Consider the following 24272-nt stretch of genomic DNA (forward strand, 5'->3'; position numbering starts at 1 on the left):
ATTTCGTTACCTTAGAATTTTCCTTAAACTGAGAAAAGTTGTCTTTATAGGTAAGCAAACGCGCCAGAAAGATTACTGGGTCCATTTGCTTTACTTTAATGGGTAAAAACAAGTCGATATAATAAGCCCAGTGTGTTTGGTTTGTTAGGAAGCTGCATAACACAGCCTAATGTGCAAAACAGTCGTGTGCTAGGCGGATCATTACGCAACAATGAACACCGCAATTGTGTATTTTCAAAAGGCAGACCGTCGCGTAGGTTTCTACTCTTTGTATCTGGGCACATATAGATTCTCACCTCCCTCTTCAGCTATTTCGACTTTCTTAAAAAGAAAAATAGAGACTGTCAGCAAATCTCCGGGAGTTGAAATAAGGATCGTCCCCTCGATAGACCTCAGACTCAGTAAAGTTCAACATTGGGCTCTTTTTCAACAGCTGTTTTTGCGGAAACTTTACATCTGGATTTTTTAGAAGCGTCTGATTTTGCCCAATTTTAGTAAAATATGTTCCAAATTTTTCTAAAAAAGCAAGGTTAACCCCTTACCATTTTAGATTTTTCATACAAATCTGATTTTGCCAAATTTTACTAAATATACAAGGTACACCTCTTACAATTTAAAATGTTTCACAAACATTTCTTTTTGCCCAATTTTGCTAGAAATACAAGGTTAAGCCTAACAATCTGCAATTTTCCAGAATCATCTGATTGTGTCCTATTTAAAGTTTGCTAAAAAAAAATGCAGGGTTAACCCCTTACAATTTGAATTTTTTTCATGAACATCTAATTTTTCCCAATCGTATTGAAAAAGCAAGGTTAACCCCTTACAATCTGCAATTTTCCAGAAACATCAGATTTTTTCCCCAATTTCGCTTAAAAAATGCAAGGTTAACCCCTTATAATTTGAAATTTTTCATAAACATCTAACTTTGCCAAATTTCAATAAAAAAGCAAGGATAATCCCTTACATCTGAAATTTTTCGGAAACATCTGATTTTGCCCAATTTCGATAAAATATGCAATGTTCACCCCTTACAATTTGAAATGTTTCATAAACATCTAACCCCATACAATCTGCAATTTTCCAGAAACATCTGATTTTCCCCGATTTTGCTTAAAAAATGCAAGGTTAACCCCTTACAATTTGATTTTTTTCATAAACATCTAATTTTGCCCAAGTTTATATCTGGAATTTTTCAAACAAATTATCAGGTAACTGGATCATTAAACGGGACAGGTGCACCTCGGCCTTAGAGCTCAGACCATGTGTCATGCACTCCTCAATGCATAGATGATGCACATAACACTAGGGGTAGTACAGGCACAGCTGGGGTATGAACGCATTGCGTATGCTTAAAGAATTACCCACAATTCCGGTTTTTACCGTTTAGGTCTGGCTCTAATCACTTTACGCGATCCCCTGACGTCTCATACATTGACTTTAGGCAAAAAAGTCAGACTTTCGCGGTCTAGTAACCAGACTTTGACTCTTAACGAAACATCGAATGAAAAGGGAAACATCAAATGCATATTGCAAAAGATCGAATGCAAACATACCGATGAAACATCGAATGAGCTCGAAATGTCAAACATATGTGTATAAAACATTGCTCACATATTTGAGAATATCGCAAATATATTGTAAAACAACACACACAATTGTATCGAAAAACATCGCACATTTAATGCAAAAAATCGAACATACTTGAAAACATCGCACATACATGTATATATCGTCAAAAACATCGCACATATAATTTGAAAATCGCTCAATGGGCGCACACCATGGCGCACACCACCGCGGCCGCGGTCGGTATGCATAGCGCCACCAATCGACATTGAAACACGTTGAACGTTGATATATAAACACAACTTCCACAATAACCTTAATTATATGTATGCGCTCAAAGCATGTGTATTACGGGATCGGGAGTGTTATTAGTGTTTTTCAAATTAACTGAAATGTAAGATATTAAGTATGCCTATAGCTCGTTTTAAACACATAGTATGTGCAATATCTGGTGGTGTTGACAGTAGTGTTGCTGCTTTGCTGTTGAAAAGCAAAGGTAAGTATAGATAAAGTGGCTAGTCCGAGCATAAGGAGCTGCGCTAGCGAGTGCAGCGGTAGGGCCATTTTTTGCCTTTATACAATGTTAATGTTATATCAGACACCACACTAAAATTGTCTTTTTAAATCCTTGATTTCTAGTATAAATAGCCTACTGCCTGAAAGTCACAGAAAACTCACCAAAATGAAGAGGAAAACTTGCTTGTTTAATTGATGCTATTCATTTTGATGCAATTTACGTGCAATTTGAAGGAAAATTTGATCGGTGAAATTCTATTTTGCGACAGAATTTTTTTCGTGGAAGTGGCCATTTTATTTTTTTCAACACTTGATCCGTGTTCTCGTTTTTATTCGTTGTTCGCGCGAGAGTTCGGTTTATGTAGTTTTTATTGTAAGATTTGGATAGAAAATAAATGTGGCTTTCTGACATGTCTGATGGTACCAAATTTGGCAATTGTGATGCATTTTTAAGATAAAAAAATGGACTTGTTTTAAAATGGGGATTACATGGTTTATGATTTTAGGGAACTTTGGAGTCTTCCAAAGCCAATGGTGTTCTTTACTTTCATGTTTTTAATCAAATTCTTCTCTGATAAGTTGGCCTATATTTGATATTTTTTCTTAGTAGGCCTAATCCGTGGCTTTAGAGGATTTATTTTTAAAAGAATAAAGTCTGAGAACCATGCAATTGTTCCAACTGCCAAAGATCTTGACATTGAATACATTACAAAGTAGGTCAGGGAACCAGAGTGTTGACTGCTGTAACAAAAGCCACGGGCATGGGCGTCGCGAGGGGGGGGCAAGGGGGGGCACTTGCCCCCCCCCCCTGGAAAAGCAAAAAAAAAAAAAAAAAAAAAAAAAGGAAGAAAAAGAAAAGAAAAAAAGAAAAAGAAAAAGAGGCGCGAAGACAAAGTGGTGTAAATTTCATGAGTTGGGGGGGGGGGGGGGGGGGGGGGCAAAATGTCCCTGCTCCCCTCTAAAACTGATAAATCGAAAATGTGTTGAGAAATACAAGCATTTTTTGGCAAAATTTTGTTTGCCCCCCTCTAGAAAAAATCCTGGCGACGCCCATGGCCACGGGACGTAGCGATCGGGGTGAATGCAGTTTATACGTGTTCCTTGAAGAATCCATACATGCCATAATGGTAGTTTTGGGGCAGAATGTGTAGGGCAGTACCAGACAGGGCTCTCGAGTGCTCTGAAACGTGCAAAACTAAGTCAGGCCCACTTTACTCACAGTTTAGCCAGCAAATTTCTCAAAAAATTCCACTGGGGCAAAAACAATTTCCTCAGTATTTCACCAACCAAGTTTGCAAACCAAATTCAATTTTTAAAGGAGACATTTCTTCAATATTTTACACATGAGAGGGAAGTCAACTGATTTCAAAATGGGGCTAAATACTAGACTGGTACATATGTTCAACCATGGTCCAACTATTTGAAAAGACTGACCTCTTCATTCAGTGTCAATAGTCTGGTGGCTTGACTATGGAGAAATGAGTAGTAAATTGAGACTAGTTCCCGCTTCATGCCACATGTTTCTTAAACTCTTTTGGCATGGTTGATTGATGCAATACTGAAGTTGTGTTGGACTGGTTGTTTTAGGTGCCAGTCTATTTTCTTGTTTTGCATGTTTTCAATACCTTAAGTTTTGGGACTCTCATAGACAGTATTGAGAGTCCCAAATTTTCGGACTAGGGCAGTACATGTGGGAGTGAAAAGCAGGGCAGTTTTGGGCAGTACACGGACTCTGTGTAAAGCTATGTAATCTTTGCCGTTTGCCCTAGGATACAGAGTGACGGGGCTCTTCATGCGCAACTGGGATGCATTGGATGAGACGGGAGTCTGTACAGCAGATCAGGATGAGGAAGATGCCCAGTATGTTTGCCAGAAACTGCAGATCCCCTTCCATCAGGTCAACTTTGTCAAGGAATATTGGCATGATGTCTTCAGGTATGATCCCTGACTACATTGTTAAATGTACCTGTCAAACAGAGTTGTAACAGAGTCACTGAATTTTGTGAATCGAGTCAATTCATTTTAACCCTGCGCAGAGTGACCTGCTGCCCTTTGGGCCCCAGGTAACCAAATGTTTTGAATAAAAAAAAAATTCAGGGCCAATAACGTTCACCTCCTATCATGTCCATCTAATCCTCATTCAACCCTTGCCAAATCAGCTAGTTTAATCAATTTTGCAGCCAGGGCTGCACCCAGGCCGTGTCAACAAACTTTCGACCAGGCCTCCTGCCAAGTCTCATTGAAACATCAACAAAGACCTGTAACTTGACACAGTCATCTCCCTTCATAACTGCATACCACAGCCGCAAGTCAATTATCTTTCCAGCGCACTGTCTGGCAACTGTCTGGACACTGTCTGGCACGTAGCTTTTTGTTGTATTGCTATGAATAGGGTCTTGCGTAGTGCGGGAAAGTACCTGCTGCCCAAAGGCAGCAGGTGACGAGTTGTTGCAAAGTTTTTTTGTAAACGCTGCGCAGGGTTAAGGGAGTGACTTGAGTCAAGTCGAGTCATTAGATCCAGAAGGTTGAGTGAAGTTGAGTCGAGTCACAATGTGTGATTGAGTCGAGTCAAATTTATGCTCGAGTCAATCCGAGTCACTGATATTTGGACACCATCTAATAAATTACAGAATGGATGAAGGAACGCAAGGAATCAGAATATTATGAAGATCAAAAGACTTAAAATATGCTGTGTGGTACCCAATGTGACAGTTTCTGGTGGATTTCTCAACCAACGATCTACGTAACAGTCAACAAGAAGTGAACTACGATTTTGTCTTGGATTTTTCTTATTCCTTTGCAATTTTCTCTTTTTGAAATAATTTGTACATCCCCAAGATATACCTTGGTCTCAAGTATTGATCCCTTCAATATTTTTATGTTGGAATCATAATTTATGCTCAACACAGCTTTTTATGTTGTCTTATATTGACATTTTTGCTGAAAATTCCGCTGGCTTTTTTCACTGCTAAAAATTGCTGCAGTGTCATGCCAGCGAAAATGGGATTTTCAATGTTTTTCCTCCATAAAAAACATTATTTGGATATTGAGTGACCAAGACCTTTGCGAAATGGCTGTAAAAACTTAATTTTGGTGATATTCGGATAAAAGTGCACCTGAAAGTATTTTCAACATTAAGGCCAAAAAAAAAAAGTCTCCGGTTTCTGGTATGGAGCTTGCCCAAAAAGTGGTGCGGCGACGCGGCTTTTTTTTTTTTTTTACCTGTTTTTTTTGCTTCAAATGTCGGCTGATGACTGCAAATGGTGCCCGACTAAACTTAGTGCAAATACTATGGGAGACCAGAGAGGCCACATAAAGCTTATTCTCGATCATAACCCCATCTAAAAACCCGTTAAAATTGTGCAGCAGCAGGATTCCAGTCAAACCAGTGAGTTTGGCGGTTTTGAGACATCTTCTTTCATTGAAAAAAAAACTTTCTCATTTTTCCGACGCGCATGGCTACGGCGATGCGCGCGCATACCAGAAACCGGAGACTTTTGTTTTTTGGCCTAAAGAACAATTTTTGGATCATTTGGATGCAGTGAATTGCTGAAGCAGTACCAGGGAGGCATTACACCCAACCCAGACATCCTGTGCAACAAGCACATCAAGTTTGATCGGCTGTTGCGCCACAGCCGTGACGTACTCGGTGCTGATGCTTTGGCCACCGGCCACTACGCAAGGACCGATGTCGGAGAGACGATACTGGATCGTGACTGGCAGTCCAAGCCACAACGTAATTGATGCTGTTTCCTATAAGAATTGTCTCGATTTGACCATCATTGAAGGCATAATATTATACTGTACATGTACATGTACGCGTAGGATCATTTGCTTTTCATGTGTTTTGCTCATTTCCAATAACTAGTGCAGTGCCCGTCTAAAATGTGCATATTCGGGAAGGGCAAATTGCTTGGCCGCTGGTATTGCTTGCAGCGTTTTTGAGAACTTCTTGTGCAAACAGCGCACGCGATTCAATGGTGTTTTTTTCACAGGTTGAACGCTTACGTACATGTACACTCACAGGTTGAACGCACATTTTTTAATGTGGACGGAATTATAGTAAGAAAACGTAGAAAAAAACTGTGCTATTGTTTATTCCATTGTTGGTAATGGAATAACCCCCCCCCCCCACAGTGAAGTGACCATTGTTGAAAATGGAATAGCCCCCAAGGTCAGCTAGCTCTTTGCACACAATTGTGACATCACACAACTCAGTGGCGCCATACGCACGCGTGGTGTTGCGTCCTATGGTTGTGTCATTATTTAGCACGCACGCTTTTTAGCTTTACATGTACATGACGTAAACAATTGAAAAGAACGGCAGTGTTTGGTGTTATGTTCTATTTCTAAGCTACATGTATACACTGCCACGTTTGCCTCAGAAAATGCTGCTTTTTTTGCAGCTTTTTCAAGAACCGCTCGTCCAAACCACTTCAAACTTGGCACTGCATATTCTGTGGTCCCGAGCAATACACCCACCGATTTTCAACTTCATACGGTGCCCGGTTCTTGAGATAATCGAAATACAGACAGACACACAGACAGACAGACAGAGATTTCCGGAATTATAGTTAGATAACACCATATCTCAATATCCAAAGAAGAATGTTCAAAACCTAACCTGATGAAGTTTCAGCTCAGTGGCAGATACATGTATTGGAAAGCTGTGCGCAAAACACAGGGATGTCACTTTTGGTAAATCTATTGAATTGGAGGATGTACAAGAGCAGTTTATGTTCTGGGAGGCAACATATAGGTTTCACAATTGTGAAATCTCAGCTTTAAAAGTTGATTTCAGCTTTTTTTGGGGGGGGGGGGATTTCAGCTTGTTGCCCTCACTTGCTGTGTACAAATATGTAGGAGACTTCCAAAGTTCAGCTTTTTTTACACCTTTTTTCAGCTATTTTCAGCTATTTTATTATCGGTGGTCACTCACAACCCTGGATTTTGTATGCATTATAGCAATTTGATGACTTGAGTCTTCAGGACAATTTTTTTCACATTATTTCCACTTGCAGTGAAAAAAGTAAATTTCCGCTCCGTAGATAAAGGCATTTTATTTTGGTAGTTCGTTTAATATTCGGCGAATCTGTGACCAGGTGCATGCAAGCATTGACGCAATAGAACCGTGCACAGTTGCTCTGAGTCGTCAGTTCAGTGCGTGACATTGTGTAGCTACAATCGGCTGAATGAGAACGTGTCCCGGACGCTGATTTCAGGTGCAAGACAAAACATGACTCGGCAACTTTGAATTGAACCCGAGATCCTAGAATGTTGTTTTCTCGGAATATATTCACAGAACTAAACCTTCATTAGGTTAGTTGTTAAGCACCCGTCTTTAGATTTTGAGCACTTTTGTTGCTTCAAACCAAAAAAAATTCACAAATGACAAATGATTAAACCTACCTTTATTAGATATGCTGATGTAATTGGTATACATGTATAATGTGGGCTGTTCTTACTGTTTGCCATCGTGAAAGATTTATAAAAAGAAGGCCATTGCCCAAACGTAGCTCAGACAAGGGCCCAATTGCATAGCACTGCTTAACAGTCAGCAGAGAAGTTGTGCTTACTAGATACCAGAAAATCATGCTGCTGTATTAAGCACTATATCACGCCCTTAATTTGCTAACAAACAGTTGCACGTGCATGGAGATTTCTATTGTTAAATCACTGATTTAAGCAAAGTTGTCTTCCGCTGTTAAGCGTGCTTTTGCTGTGCTTACTGCTTAACGGTCCCTACGAAATAGATGGAGGCTCGGTAAGCACAAAGGTAGCTGTTAAGCAGCGCTATGAAATTGGGCCAAGGTGTGGGACTCATTTTGATTGGCTTTGTCAGAATTCGATTCAAGGCTCAAAACTCACCGACATTATCGATTCTTTCTGTCACATTTGTAATCACATGAAGCAGTAAAGTTGCTACAAGCGGTGGACTCCACCAAAGACCAGACATTCTTCCTCTCGCAAATGTCCCAGCATGCATTGCAGAGGACGCTGTTTCCGATTGGTGACTTGACCAAGGGTGTTGTCAGGGAGATTGCGAGGGGGGCGGGGCTGGAGCGGATTGTCAAACGGAAGGAGGTGAGTTTGGGGATTGTGAGTGACATTGAGTCATATGTTGAGTATCATCCTGGTAATTTGGTGGTTACTCATGTTACGATATGATGGGGTCTTCCAAATTATAAAATCTCTAGCTAGCGGGAGACATTCCTAACTCTTGTTACCTGTAGGCCTAAATCATACACGTGTAAGAAACTTATAAATAACTCTTGTTACATGCAAATCACACACGTATAAGAAACTTAAGTAAAAAAACACTTTTGCATAAAGGGTTCTTATCAATAAAAAGTTCGCTGACTGTCAGCGAATGTATGCTGAATTCTGGCGTTGCCAAGGGCCTGCAGTTCGTGAACTTTCTCGACCGATGTGTACTAATGCCTGACCAAGTTAATGCCACAATCCCCGCTCGTGTGATGTTTTTATTAAATTTAGCAAAGAAATTAGAATTAGAATAACAAAGGCCCATCGTTACACCATGCAAATGAGATTCCAGGGCTTGCCGGTTAAACTAAAGACCAAATTTAATCGGAAGCTCAGCTGAGTCAGCGGACAGTCATTACTGATAAGAATAATGAGCTTTTCTCTCAGCCTTAAAGGGAATATACATCATTTGCTTTTGCTGTAATTTTCAGAAATGGATGGAATTGGGGGGTTGGAAATATATAGCAAATATAGTTACACTGACTTTTTTGAGGTTTTGGGTTCGAAAATGCTATAAAAACCAAGAAAAACAATCATTTTCCTGTAGTCTGGTTCCCTGACTCCATATAAGAAGAAACAGAGCACTTTACATATATTGGGGAATTGTAAGGTCAGGGAACCAGTCTAGCTGGCTTGTACCCGTTCATAGGTGTGTAATCGATTGCAAACAAGTGCGATGGTCAATTGGGGCCAGTATTTGAAAAAAAGCCAGTTTTTTTCCAACGCTGGTCGGCCGACCAGCGTTGGAAATTGATACAAAAATACCACTTTTATTGAAAATAACAGGTGCCATGATTTTACAGGATGCTTTACACTGTCATTCACTAACAGGCCAGCAAGGTATTTCAAAATGATTTGGTAGTTTTATTTTTTGATGTTTGCAAATGTTGTATTTTCCCTTTAAAAACAAAAAATTCACAATCAAACTTGCATTTTGCGAGTAAAATTAAGGTGCCAAAATGACTATACATTTCCGTACATTGTAAAATCCATAATGGATGGCTAGTGTGTAGAGTGCTTGCCTCTCACCACTGTGGCCCAGGTTCGATTCCTGGCTCGGGCCATATTTGAGTAGAGTTGTGCGTTCATTCTCTTCTGTGCCGCGAGGGTTTTTCTCCCTCTAAAACAAATCCAACACTTTTGATCTCCGGCTGTGCTCCGTGGTCATACATGGGTCATAAAGCAGCTGCCAAAGGGGCCTTTACATGCCTTCAGCTTGACCACGTTGTACCCGCCTCCTTAGCTGCGAGTCAGGATGATTAGCCTTCCAAATTATTATTATTATTTTTTTTTTTATTTTAGCCCCCAAAAAGCATCATTTTGAACAAAACATACACTTCACCTTATTCCATCTCTCTGGGCCACCACTCAATTGAAAGGTCTCATTCCCTTTAACTCTCCTGTAGTTAGACCATTCATTTTAAACACCTCAAAATCTGGGTTTTGGCAAATTGGAGGGAAAAAATGCAGGACCTTTTAAAACCCTCCAGAATTTATTGTTACTGCACTACCACACCTTTCAATTCCTTTTGAAAGGTATTGAAAGGCAACTTACTGAATTTGCCCACAGAGTTGCTTCACCTTCCGAAACCTTTCGAAAAGTTTCAAAGTTCCAGCACTATTTCACCTTTCAAAACCCTTTTAGTCAGGCAAATTTAAAATGTTTTGAAAGGTCTGATAATTCTCTGCCAACTGCACTGGGCATAGCAGGGTTAATATGATACCACATTTGAAGTTGGGATGCCTGCAGTTTTTAAGATTTCATAAAAAAAATTCAACTTTTGAGCCATGTCCATTTTCTCGTGAAATTGTCCATCCTATAATCCTTATCACTATTGTCCCTGTTCAAATGCAGTGTTTTTCTTTTTTTAATGAGCAGTATTGTTTTTTGTTCGTGCAGAGTATGGGAATCTGTTTCATTGGAAGTAGGAAATTCAAGCCCTTCATCAAAGAGGTATGCTGTTTACAATGTTGACGTATCCATTTTGTATTGACTGTCATGGTATTAAACAACCGTAGCCTACAAACTTGCCAATGATGATCTCTGACTCATCCTGTTTGTATACTTGAGAATTTGCAAGTGATACCTTGATTTGTTATTAAACCAGTTGGCGTTGGGGGACGTGATGACATGCACTGGCTGTTTTTATACACAGGCACGGCTGACGGGTTAAGACGTCAAGATTGCCTGGACTCGCCTCCGGGTGACATCTAAACATGCTAATCCCTCGTGTCCTTTGTACATAAACACAAAGTCTGTGAAGTCTGTGGAGGCAGACCGTGTGTTGATCTTGAATCGGTCGTTGTGCACGGCATATTGTTGTTCAATTTACGCTCCAGTGAATTGCCCGAGTATTGAAACCTAAAATTATGAGGTATCGGCAAGAAATATCGTACAAATACTGTTGAAATGACTCTTGCGAATCAGTATTTGTGGTGATTGGCTGTACATCAGAAGTTGGCTGGAAAATTTTGCCTTTTGCCAAAATCAAAATTGTTTGGCAAAAATAATGCTGGCGCGAAGTGGTTAAACAGCTCTCACATGCACACAGATGCTAGATACTTACATCTAACTTACATGTGGGATTTCAGAAACTCATTGAGACATTAAGCCAAGTTGTTGGCAAATGATGAAGTTACAGTTTACAAATATTGAGTGGTTCAGAGTGAAATGGGAGTAATTACGAAAATGTTTGAATTCAACTCTGTAGCGCTGGCTCTTTGGAACAATACGCGCTACGCGCAACGCTGAACGCTCACACTGAATGGGAGTAATAACAAATGTCATGTGATGTGAGTTCCACCAATCAAATGACAAGGATCTGTATGTTGGTTATATAATATTCACTTAAATGCTATTTTGCAATTGATTGTTTTTATCAGTATCTCGAGCCCACACCGGGTAACTTTGTTTCTCTGGAAGACAACAAGGTGGTTGGGACACACGAAGGTGAGATAAAAAAAAAATATTATACAAACAATGAATGTTTGTGAGTGCAATGGTAAGAATAATTTCATGAGGTGAGGCTTCGCCTCGTTGAATGGAACATTTCATTTGTCACCGAATGAAATTATTCTTTCTATTGCACGAACGTGAAACATTCATTATTTGTTTTATATAACAACTGAATAAATCCTCGTCATCTGATTGGATGACTTTTAATAGCCAATTTATTCAAGTTAAAAATTGTTTACAAGTTTGATAAGTTCGGAGTTATCATATTTAATTTACATGTGTATGCAAACTGTTCAACAGGTTGAGAACTATCATATTCATATCTCAATTTAAAACTTTTCCATAAGTTTAGAACTTAAACAGTTCAATAAATTCAGAACTTTTATTGCCAATTTAAACACAACAGTGCCACCTTCGGCAACATGTGCAGTGACAGAGCAATGGTACTTCTAATCACAGTGCAATAGTACTTCCATTGCACTGTGCGCTGCGCGCCACGCGCGCGCCGCGCGTTGGTACGAATAATTCAATGACGTGATCAACGATCCACCAATCAGATGACGGGGATTTATTCAGGTGTTGTATAATTATTTATATCAAGACTTCTGAGGTAAAAATAAATCAGTGTTTTATATGCTTTTGTACAAAGTACCCGGATGACTACAATATAATGTACAAGTACATTGTACCCGGATGAGGACATTGTTATTTTTGATATTGTCCTCATCCAGACATTTGAACAAAAATTTGCTGGTTCTCACTCAGTCAGGAGAGTAGAATACTCATGGTTTGTTAACCAGTGAACAGGGCCCTAATGGTTGCGTGGCACGCGCATTCGATACTATGTTTTGTCAGCAATAATGGCTGCTTCAAGTGGCAAAAGGTAACGAACTAAATTATTGTTGAAAAACGTTACTTGGTTTAAAGCTACAGTCCATCATTTGTAATTTGTGCATTTTGTTCGTTTGAAGCAACAAAAGAGTTCAAAATCTAATGAAGGATACTGAGCAACTAACTTGATGAAGTTTCAGCTAAGCTTCAGCTGTACATTCCGAGAAAAACAGCATTCTAAGATCTCAATTTCAAATCAAAAGTTACCGAATCATGTTTTGAATTGTTTTGAATTGCAGCTATACGCGGCGTCGCGCACCGATCCGACGAATTATAACAACCGCGCGCGCGTGTGCGTCGTTCCAATACTTGTGCACGCTGCGCTGAATAACAAAACAAACTACTAATTTAAATTTTCCTACGGTGCTTCTTAAGAATCACCGTTGGAAATGCCTTCTTTCGTTGATTACTTCAAAATGACAGCTTCCCAGAAAGAATAATTTCACAGGGAGTTTAGTCCCCTTACTATCTTTCAACCAAGTTTGTTTTTCAACAGTAATTACGCCAGTTACTTTTTGGATGGCTGCAAATGATGGACTATAGCTTTAAAGATGACACTGTAAAACTCCCTGTCAAATGATTCCTTCTGGCATGCTGTCATTTTGAAGAAAACAGTAACAGAAGCTCATTTCTAGAGATGAGTCAAGTGATGCATTTGTGGAAATTTCCGTTAGTAGTTGGTCTGTCATTGAGCGAATCCGTGAATGGGTGCGCGCAAGCGTTGACACGACACACAAGTGCACAGTTGCTGTTATTTGTAGGTTCAGTGCTGACAAGTGTTCAGGATGCTGATTTTGGGCGCAATTCAAAATATACTTCAGCAACTTTTGAATTGAAATAGAGATCCTAGAATATTGATTTTTTGGAGAATGCAGCACTTCATCAGGTTAGGCTAAGTTCGCACAAGGACTATAGTTGACCAATGGTTAACTAACGTTTGCCCGAACTCTGTCTAGTCGACGGTGGTTGACTACGCTAGTCGACTATTTGGAACCAGCCTACTGGTGTTGGTTGCATCACTGGTAACCAATAGCCGCGGGCATTCATAACGCTAGCAGGGAGCCAGGATCCAGAAGTTTTGCGATGACATTTTGACCAGCGTTTGACTAGAGACGTTCGCACGTTGCTATCAGTGCGCAGGCGTAAAGGTACGTCACAAATCAACCACTAGTCGACTAATGGTCCTTGCCCGAACTTGGCCTTAGTTGTTAAGCATCGTCTTTAGATTTTGAGCACTTTTGTTGCTTCAAACGGAAAAATGCACAAATGACAAATGATCTACCCTACCTTTAAGGACTTGGTAGTTTTAATATATTTTTTATGTACGTGTTTCGAGTTTGAATTTTTGGAACATGGAGCAAAAAAATCCCAAAAGAATAACGAGCATTCATGGAAATCCGAATATGTCGGGGGTGCAGGAAGTATTTGTGTGGTACAAAATAAAAACATTTAAGCATCATCAAGTTTTATTCCTTTGCATTCTTTTTGTCATTCCTTTGCATGTTTTTGTGTCTTTTAGGTTATTTTATTTATACTGTTGGACAGAAAGCAAAAATAAGCGGAATGAAGGAGAAATGGTACGTCGTCGATAAACACCCCACCTCGAATGAGGTCATTGTGGTGAGTGACTTTGCTGTTGTACTGTTGACATGAAACAGTTATGTACAATTGATCCTTACGCACCTGTCACATAGTATACAAATAATGAATGTTTGTGAGTGCAATGGTAGGAATAATTTCATGAGGTGGCCGAGTGGAATGGAACATTTCATCTGTCACCGAATGAAATTATTCTTTCCATTGCACGAACGTGAAATATTCATTATTTGTTTTATATAACACCTGAATACATTGTAAATCCTTGTCATCTGATTGGTTGACTTTTAATAGCCAATTTATTCAGGTTAAAAAACTGTTTGAAAGTTTGACAAGGAAGTTCATCATATTTAATTTATGCAAACTGTTCAACGGGTGGAGAACCATCATATTCAAGTAATCTCGATTTACAACAGCGCCACCGCCAGCAGCGATGACATTGTGCAATGGAAGTTCTACATTGTGTGTTCACCGTGCCTTGGAACTTCCATTGCACTGTGCACTGCGTGCCGCGCGCGCGCCGTGCGTTGGGACGAATAATTCAATAACATGTGATCAATGATCCACCAATCAGATGACGGGGATTTATTCAGGTGTTGTATAATAGTGAATAGAGCTAACTCATGCCTAACGTACAGAATTTTTTTCTGGAAATTTGGCAAAGTCCAGATATGTTCAAATGCTCGGCCAAAATCTGTTTGTTTAGTAAACTTCTGACATATAAGACAAATGAGAAAGAATGCTGAGCGTATAACTAGCGTCCATAGTAACGAATGACAGCACATGTATAGTGTCCATCCAACGAATGCTGAACGTGCGCAACGAATGGCCAACGTATGCCAAGCGTGCTGCGACCGGTCACGTGACGTGTCTCCACTGACCCATAAATACGCTCTCCAAGTCCCCGTCGTCACATTCGTTAGACAAACTCTATGTGTATGTGTTGGGCATTCGCTATATGACAAAGATCCTTGGGTTGGACGTATATATTTGAACAGCTGGCAAAGAAGCAACCTACACCCAATGCGCGAAACGTTCACACAGCGAATGCTCAACGTATACATGGTTTATTGATCACTACATTGTCGTTCTCTCAAAATTTTGAACATGTTCAAAATTTTGTCCTAGACCCCAGCGCACCTTTGCAAACCCCTACGAACCGCTAACAAATACAACTTATGCCAAACGTGTCATGAACGAATGACAACTTACACAAACCTACACCGAAATTTCCAAAAACGTCGGGCACACGTTAGCTCTATTCGCAACAGTGTGACAGGGCCTTACTGCATTTTTATTCCATGTTAATTTGCAGTTTGTAATCTGCAACTGCTTAGAATAGTGTTCTGAGATTTTTCGTGATCATGAATTTAAGGATGCATTCCCCGTGCTATTTTCAAGTTTCACCTCAAAAAAAAAAAAAGATTAAAAAAATGCCTGTACATTTTATCTGGTTGTTTCATTAGAATTGAAATAATTTTACAATTATTTTCTGAAGGTCCCAAACACCAACCACCCAGCTCTGTACTGTGAGACAATGTTGACAGGTCCAGTTCACTGGATACGGGAAGCGCCCAGGCAACTCCTGCAGGAACAAATGATGGACTGCCACTTTCGCTTCCAGAATACGGATCCGCTAGGTACACACTGAGGTTCCGGAAATAAAACTGACTAACATGACTTTAAGGGTACACTCTTGAAGTAATCACCGAAGTTGTCTAAAGAGCTTTATAGCTTTTCGGTGTAAACTGCAACTTTCGCAAGTGTCATTTGTAGTGCATTATAAATGCACATAAACATGAAATCCATTTTAGTTTTCCATGTATCCCGGATTTCATTTTGAAAGTTTCCCGGAGATGGCATTCAAAACCTTTCTTTTTCATTGTTTGAGAAGTTACTAATATAATGTTTGTTACGGGGACCTGATTCCATAATCTGGAACCACTTTGACTTGGGATTATCATACATATTTATGAGTGAGAGTCAAATTCTAATTGGTCAATTTGTACCATTTGTGTTGTGCGGGCTACTAGGTTTGCCACATGTTTTTACCAAGCGTGCATGGGGGAAGTCAAGCACAGAGCAAATAGGCATGCAGTCCAAAATTACCAACTTGACTATTGCACAGTGTCTCTTGTATAAAACAACTATTTTGTACTTAAGGAGACATTTTTTGTCATAAGTCATACCTTCAGGAGACAAGGTACGGGTAGATGAAGGTCTCCTGAATGCCCCAGCTCCTATGTAAAGGCAAAATTCTACCGTTGCCCATAGGCTAGCCCCATAAATAATGCCAATTTACTGGACTACCTCCGTAAATAATGGCCACACTTCCACCATGTACAAAAACATGTCGAACTTTGTCAAATTTTGATTTTCACATTTAGGCTTAGTTTGTAGTTTATTTTTGCTTTAGAAGCATACTCGCCCTCTTTATAGGCTAATCAGAAAGTGCTGCCTTTTTCAGATGTCTATTTTTCGCGAAATTTCCAGATTCGTTTGCACACATTTGCATGAATTTCAACATGAAATTTCACGAAAATTAGACATCTGAAAAAGGCAGCACTTTCTGATTAGCCTATGGGGTGAGTATGCTTCTAAAGCAACAATAAACTACAAAGCCTCAAATCTTATAATAAACTACAAACTAAGCCTAAATGTGAAACTCAAAATTTGACAAAGTTCAACATGTTTTTGTACATGGTGGAAGTGTGGCCTTTATTTACAGAGGTAGTCCAGTAAATTGGCCACATTTATGGGGCTACAGATAGGCTAGATCGATTGCTGATGGTCCAAAACATAAATGATCCAAAATTTGTGGGGGTAGAATAAGGTATTAATTGGGGTTAGATTCATGAAAGTGTGAAAAATGTGCACAGCCCTATGGGTATGTCTTCCTAAGATACTATTCTCGGTAATTGTTAGTATTATTCTTATTATCTTTTTTATTATTATCAGCGGTTTAGTTCATATCAATTTAAAAAGAGATCTCACAGCTGGGGGCTGAATTGCATTTCTTTTAACATTTCAATGAAAACTATTAAAATTGATATAAATTCATGAATTAAAACACAGTATAGAAATATAAACTAATGTTAAATCACGTACAATTAAAATAGTAAAATAAAAAGTTAAACACACAGAACAATACAATGACATGTACAAATATGACATGATCAACATGGACAATGAGTAAATTGCCATCCAATTTTGAAATTGAAAATGTTGTGAACTTGTTACCAATGACACGCATTGCCGTTGTACTTTTCTGCTTGAAAAATGATGTATTTTTCTATTGTTTTTTTTTCTCTGTAGTACCCTGCACGCTAACAATGAGCAGTATGGGATCTGTCATTGTGTCGTTGAGTCAGCCACTCAGGGCCATTACTCCAGGACAGGTCAGTTTAACACTGTGGTAGTCTGGGTGCAAGACATGACTCGGAGTTTGTTTCCCCTAATGCAGCTGGTCCTGATCCCAACCTCGTCTACAGGGTGTCGAGCAGTACGCGCCCACCACTACCTGCTCTCTCACCCTGGTATTGGATCATTTGCATGTGCAAGATTTTTGAACACGTATGCAAATGAGGAACAGTCTGGTGCCTGGATATGCGTTACACATTAGCGTTTGTTTTTGTATGCGGTGTCTGGGGTAAAAACAGAGTCAATTCGTAGCAGCGCGAGCACGGCGTCAGTTACGAAAACACGATTTTTGAAATCAAACTGCTACGATCTTATCGAGACAACATGCAGTATCATATTTCATATTAACATGAGCAAATTGGAAAGGAAATTAGTATTTTCGAGAAGGCGTGAACGAATGATCGCGAAAACACGTACTGCACGTTGTGAATAATAACACCAAGTACACGATAAAAATCCATTACTAGCCAATTGCGGTATCCAATCAGGATACAGGAAGAAAGTTTCCTATCCAGGGTTTACTATTGGAAATGCGGTTGGAAATAAAGTAAGCACTGGGGACGAGGTTGGTCCTGATCCCTGGCATGCATGAGCGTTATAGTAACCTTATGAAGTGTACGTCATGTGTGCTAAAATGTATTCATAAATACCTAAGACAGTTTAACCATTCCTATTGGTCGAGAGCCCGTCACGTGGCTGGCTTTAAACGGTTGATAAAACATCGGCTGGCTGGTCTATAAACCCTTTTCCAGAGTTGCATGAAATTTGGAGTCCTATGAATTCTGGTCCTTTTTACCCTTCTATTGACTGAACGTTAACAATCCTTACTTTGGCATGCACTAACAAATGGTCTGTATTTTATAGTCCTAATTTCATACTACACTGGCACCGCTGCGTTCTGCGCCACATCGCCCAGTACGCGCCATACACGCGCCAAATTGGGTATTTAATTTGCAGGATTCACGACCACTGGACCTTTACAAAAACACACACCAGCTGAAATGTTGAAAACAAATGGGTTGAAACTCTCTTAAAAGTCTTATGGACATGTACCAAGAGGCCACTAGCGAGTGAATGCAGTTACAATCAGGGACCATGAAGCAAATTTTGAGACGTTCCAAGTGTTTTCTTTTAATAGTCTGCGTCACAAAAAAAATTGCAGGTTTACATTTTTTGAAAGTTGGTTTCTAATATCCAGTTTCCAGAATTGAAACCGAGTAGTGGAATTCAAACCTAATTTAAAAATATCTGGATTTAAATCCCACCATTAGTGAAGATTTGTTTTTTCCTTTCTTGTGTTGACAGTATGCTGTGTTCTACCTCGGTGATGAGTGCTTAGGAGGAGCCGTTATAACGAAACCTGGGCCTTCTCTGTTCATGCTACGTAATAGACAATACAGACCTGTTGATGGCCGAGCTTCAGTTAAGACCCACAACTCGAAGTCATGACGAACAATTGTAGAGGATCTGAACTTGTTAAGCAATGGACTCCACGCACGAACAGTACATACTTCTTCATGCTGTGAAACCCTCTTTTAAAGCCAGAGTCCATCATTTGCAGCTATCCAAAAACTAACTGACGTAATTATTGTTGAAAAACATACTGGTTGAAAGATAGTAAGGGGACTAAACTCCCTGTGAAATTGTTCTTTCTGGCAAGCTGTCATTTTGAAGAAATCAACGAAAGAAGGCCTTTCCAATGGTGGGTCTTAAGAAGCACCGTTGAAAATTTCCGTTTGTAGTTCGTTTTTTTTTATTCGGCGAAGGGCGCGCAAGAGTTGACACGACGCACACGCGCGCGTGGTTGCTATAATTTGTCGGATTGGTGCGCGACATCGCGTAGCTGCAATCGGCTCAGTGAGAACGTGTCTCGAGCGCTGAATTCAGGCCCAATTCAAAACATGATTCAGCAACTTTTGATTTGAAATCGAGATCCTAGAATTTTGTTTTTCTCGAAATATACAAATGATGGACTATACCTTTAAGACCAAACCTGAATACAGAGCTTAGATTCGGGTTTTTGCCCGAGCCTGTACCAGGTTTTTTTTACCTCAGTTTATTAACAGATGAGTGGCCACCACCAGCAGGAAACAGTTGTAACTTAGCTGAATGACTTGTTAGTTTTGCCTAAATCCTTTTTGTAGGGCCTGAACGCACACAGACTTAATATTTAATAATGGTTTATCAGTGAATAAACACAATGTAATTCAATGATATGTCGTACAGGTGCTAATGTGTTAATTTTAATCCGAATATGCACCTGTTGCGACTTTGTGTGAGAGCCAGAAGTAGTCTGATCACCCGTTGTCCGTCGGAGCCCTCCCGGTAACAACGTGTGATATGTGAGCAATGCAAATTATGCGACCCCGCGCACCAGCCAAGTGGAGTCGACTTCAGAAAACCTGATGTCGTTTCGATCAGTGGACTAAGCTGTTGATTGGTTAATTTGGCTGCCATGTTTTTGTAATAACGGGTTTCCGAGGACCAGATAGAAGGCACCCGCTGAATGGTCAGAAGCTCGAGGTCAAGACATAGTCTTTGTGTTGCATAATTAATCGCCGAATCTGCTCGCATATCATAGACCCTTGCTGTGGTAGGGGATATTGCATAGACTAGGAGTATGTCGACAATGCATTCCAAAGTGTTGCCTAAAGGCCGGTTCAACGCGAATTTGTGACGTCAGGGCAAGTTTCACACAGCAAATTCGCATTTCGCAGCGATTGCTTCGTGACGTCTAATTCGAATCGCATTCGCATGAAGTATGTACCGGGCTTAACTATCTCTTTACAACTGTTGAGGAGGGTTTAATATTTTGTCTTCCCCTTTGCCGATGTAATTTCATAAAATATGGTGTACTAGGATCTGATGTAGCAGCGGGTACTGTAAACAATCTCTACATTTTATTTGCATAGAATTATGTGTAAAGTTGCCCTTCACAGGTGTTATTTCATAATATAATGCATATTGGAAACATTGCGGGGTTACTGACATGTACATGTACATAATGTCATGAATGTCTGTACATGTACATGTACATGTATGCATCAAGTCAATAGACTCTCCAGTCATTGTGATGGAGCATCATTGTATTTAGCAGCAAACTGGATTTTATGGACTCTGTCAGGGGCAAATTGTATGGCTACTGCATGACAGTTTGTGCATCGGTGGCATGACTTTGGGGGGGGGGGGGGGCCTGGTGGCACAGTTCCACTGTTCATCAAGGCATGTGTTTCGCTCGTACCCCCCGCCCTGCAAACAGGACGCTGGGATACTCTGATGAATTCACGCTCTGATTGGTTGGATTTTGCGTGGACAGTGACCTGCGCGTCATCAAGGTCATGACCCGGCAAGGTTTGAAACGGCCGTTAAGTCTAATTCATTACTCTTTTATTCCAGTTTAGAGATGTTTTTTTCTTGTGAAAAGCGTAATGTATGAAATTCTGTAAAACTTATCTGTGTTGTAAATTTACAATTCCTGTCACTCGCTCAGGCTCCGTTTCGAATCACGAACGGTCGGATTACATTATGCGACGCTCAAAATTTTGTCCAAATGGTCCGCAATGAAACAGAAATCACATCCGGTATGGAATGTGCACAATTCTATGGCGAGTTTTCGGATAGCATTTGCGCACATTGTCTAACTGCGGTCTTGAACAGCTGCAGCCAGATGCTTTATACATACATGTAGGTCATAGGCCACTTACTTCACAAGATTCTGTGAAGCTCATCAGAGTATCCCAGCGCCCTGTTTGCAGGGCGGGGGGTACGAGCGAAGGCATGCGTGTCTCTTGTCTTGGGGTATATGAGACACAGATACACAGCAATATTCTGTTTCACACAACCTTGTGGGATAACCAACATCTTTTGGCCTTCGGTGTAGAAAAAAACATGATGGCTCCCAGCAATATGTTTTACATGTAGTTGACACGGGGTATACGGAGTATACGCACTGGCAGATCCTTTTTTTTTGAGAGGGGGGGGGGGGGGAGGGGGAGGGGGGGGGGGCTGGAGCTGAACCTTGTATAATACTAGAGGCACTACCCCTTTTCATTTCTATTAATATTCCAAGTTTGCCCAAGAAGATATAGATGACAAAGTTACTACGTCGAATAATCCATTTATTTCTTAACATCCTGCAACATTTATTACATCATAATTCTTCCATTGTTTATGCATACAACAAAAATGCATTGATTTTTATTGGACAGTAATGTCTTATTTCCCTTCAAACTAAATCCATTAGCAGACTACTTCACATTATTAAAATATTACAGGACTATAGTGGTATCTGTTCTGCATTGGTAAGACTACTACAAAAATAGCTTTTTTTACACCATTTTAAATTCATATTTTCTCCAGCAAGCGAAATATACATGTAAAATATGCTAAAGGTGATGTTATTCATGATTTTTAATTTAAAATTACAGGTGACAGATACTTTGAAGTATTGATTTTTGCTATATATCTCAATTATCTACCGGGTACTTGTACCGCATGGATCAATTATTAAAAAGAACTGTTTGTTTTTGTGCTATTGTTAAGGGGGGGGGGGGGGGAGGAGGGAGGTTACTCTTTTAAACATGAATTTTCTTATTTTTTGGAACACTACACATACCGAAACCCCTAACTCTGTAACTATTGCTTACACGTGTACAAAGCACTGACAAATATATAAATATAAAAATTGATACAACATGGTTCTGGCTTTTGTGTGTTGTTTTTTTGTTGTTGCTAATACAGCACTGAGCTTTTACAAAACTTTGTAACCAAATTTGACTCTTTCATTCTATACAAGGATCATATGCTATACTGCTTTCGTTTGAAACGATACTATGTCATAAACACAGACCAGCCTAAAGAATCTTACTATAATGTTTACATATGTACAAATTTAATGTATTCACAGGTGTGTTCGATAAGCTCACCCCAGTCGACATGGGTTAGCCCTACATGTAGCTGTGCCATTCGATTAGCTCCGACGTCATTCTCGGGGCTCACCCGGGCCAGCCACCACGGACCCTGCTCGTAGAGCGTAGTCAGTGGTGGAAATACATCACACGCATGTGTTGGTCATGCCAATAAACGGACAAATATTGCAGCCGGACAGCAGAAAAGATCACGGAAAAGTCTAAGAATTAGTTATTTATCTCTTTGCGACTTTACAAGAGGCTGTAATTCCAGCCCGCTGTTACTCTTTGCGATTCACGTAAATGCAGTAGATTTAAAAAAATAAGACTCGGTCCGAACAGGGCGTTATGTCAATGGCTACGACCGTGGCTATGGAGGTCATTTGAGGATTATAATGCTGGCCCGCATTTGAGCGTTTGATTAGCCCTGCTATCGTGGCTACCTGTCTGCCTTTACCCGAGTCGACCCCATTGAGCTACTCAAACACACCCTTGGTGATCATTTCATCTTTCCGATCCAATAATACGTTTTTGAATGTGAAAGTAATATTTCCCTTAAGTACATTATTCCCACCCCCTCCCCCATTTTCCAGGCTGACCAATGTGAAGCACTTCTTATCATACAATTTGCCTTGACAAACGCTTGTGATTCTCTGGTTTTCTGAACACAAAGATTTGGAGAAAATGACTAACATACGTGCACAGGCACATGTAGGTCACATCCAAACTACTTGGCAACAACTTGCAAACACACATTCGCCACTGAAGTGTCTGAAGTCACTTCCCAAAGACACAACGTGTCACCAATATAACCATGTACCGTGTAGGCAAAGAAATTGTACTCCGCCACATTCTGCAATATGATTGTACTTTCCCTTGGATAGGGTTTCCTCAAATGCAATGTACAGGGTGGTGCGAAAAGAAGGAGACCCACTTGTGACAGGAATTTTAACCTACTTAACTTATTTGAACTTTTTTTCTCTCTCATGTAGTGAAGTATACTGGTGAAAAAAAGTATTAAAAAAAATAGCAAGAATAGTGTTATTATGCCAATTTGAATACAAGTCACCAAAATCACTGTCGTCTATGTGTAAGTCTAGTCTAGTGTTTTTTGTCTTCAAATCAAGCTCCGGAGCTCTGTCAAGCAGCTGGAATAAAGCCGTCAGTGGGCAAACGGGTTTGGCACATGACATTTATAAACTACAATATCTCAAAAACAAAATATGCATTTGCAATCATTTTTTCGTCACTTATTTTTAAAGATCAATATTTTAATACCGTTAAATTGAATATGCTCAACAAGTAGGTGAAAATTGCTGTCAAAAGTGGATTTTCCTTCTCTTTGCACCACCCTGTAGTACAAGTGCTATGCCCCTCAAAATCCATGCCAACTGCATGAAAATATCTTGCTCACTCCCCTTGTAGTAAAATTCTAGGAATTGTTTCATAAGAATTCCTATAATTTTACAACAGAGGGAGTGAGCAAAGTAGTGAAATTATAGCAATTCTTATGAAACTTTTGAAATCTGTGGAATGTTTCACAACTTTCCGTGAGCAGGGAAAATGTTCTGCTGGTTTGTTCCGGTCTTTTATGGCAGTAGATATTGATGCACAAGAAGTATACCTACATAAATTTAATTTTCTACCCTACTGTTGACACAAGTTTGACCTACACATTCTACAACCCAAAACCATTTTTGTTTTAATTAGCACACCTCGCACAGGAAGCAGTGTTGCGACAAAAGTGTGCCCTGATATTTACATTTACATGGCATTTATGACAAAAAGCAATACTGAAGGTTTTCTATTGGAAGTAAGAAATTCTTTATTATTTTCCTGTAAGTTATTCTTTATTTTTAATTTTTTTTAATACAAAACGACAAGAAGAAACCCTGTTTAAGGTCCATGTGTATTTATAATGCAAGCGGAATGGTGTGTTAAACGTTAACGATTGACAACTACATGTATACTCGCTGTTTTAATGCACGATTAATTTGAAACATTACTGTAAATGCTTAATTTAAAAAAAATTGTTAATTGCCACAAAAAAATAAATATCCTTTTAATAATCACAGTTTCTCATGGTGATAAGCTGCTATTATGTGAAAATATATATGGAATATTCAATTTATATCGCGGCATAAAATGTAGATATT

At 39.7% G+C, this 24272-nt stretch overlaps 1 protein-coding gene across 2 annotated transcripts; it reads left to right on the top strand.

The window, feature by feature from the left end:
• The first annotated feature begins 1718 nt into the window (after window positions 1-1718).
• Window positions 1719-18812, top strand: LOC119721921 (mitochondrial tRNA-specific 2-thiouridylase 1-like). 2 transcript variants are annotated; one of them, XM_038191874.1, is made up of 10 exons: window positions 1719-2062; window positions 3852-4017; window positions 5625-5818; window positions 7994-8166; window positions 10247-10300; window positions 11230-11296; window positions 13713-13813; window positions 15288-15429; window positions 17105-17187; window positions 18515-18812. In XM_038191874.1, the coding sequence occupies exons 1-10, from the start codon at window positions 1975-1977 to the stop codon at window positions 18656-18658; spliced, it is 1212 nt and encodes a 403-aa protein (XP_038047802.1). In that variant the 5' UTR covers window positions 1719-1974; the 3' UTR covers window positions 18659-18812. The 2 variants fall into 2 exon arrangements, with proteins under 2 accessions (XP_038047802.1, XP_038047803.1); XM_038191875.1 differs by having other exon boundaries at window positions 7997-8166; window positions 18515-18749.
• Window positions 18813-24272: the final 5460 nt, after the last annotated feature.

This window comes from Patiria miniata, unplaced genomic scaffold (assembly GCF_015706575.1).
Source record: "Patiria miniata isolate m_02_andy unplaced genomic scaffold, ASM1570657v1 HiC_scaffold_14, whole genome shotgun sequence".
Taxonomy (NCBI): Eukaryota; Metazoa; Echinodermata; class Asteroidea; order Valvatida; family Asterinidae; genus Patiria; species Patiria miniata.

Coding starts and splice junctions, on each gene's coding strand:
- LOC119721921 (XM_038191874.1), top strand. CDS start 1,975: ATGCCTATAGCTCGTTTTAAACACATAGTATGTGCAATATCTGGTGGT. Junction 4,018..5,624: donor TATTGGCATGATGTCTTCAG/GTATGATCCCTG, acceptor ATTTGGATGCAG/TGAATTGCTGAAGCAGTACC. Junction 5,819..7,993: donor CTGGCAGTCCAAGCCACAAC/GTAATTGATGCT, acceptor AATCACATGAAG/CAGTAAAGTTGCTACAAGCG.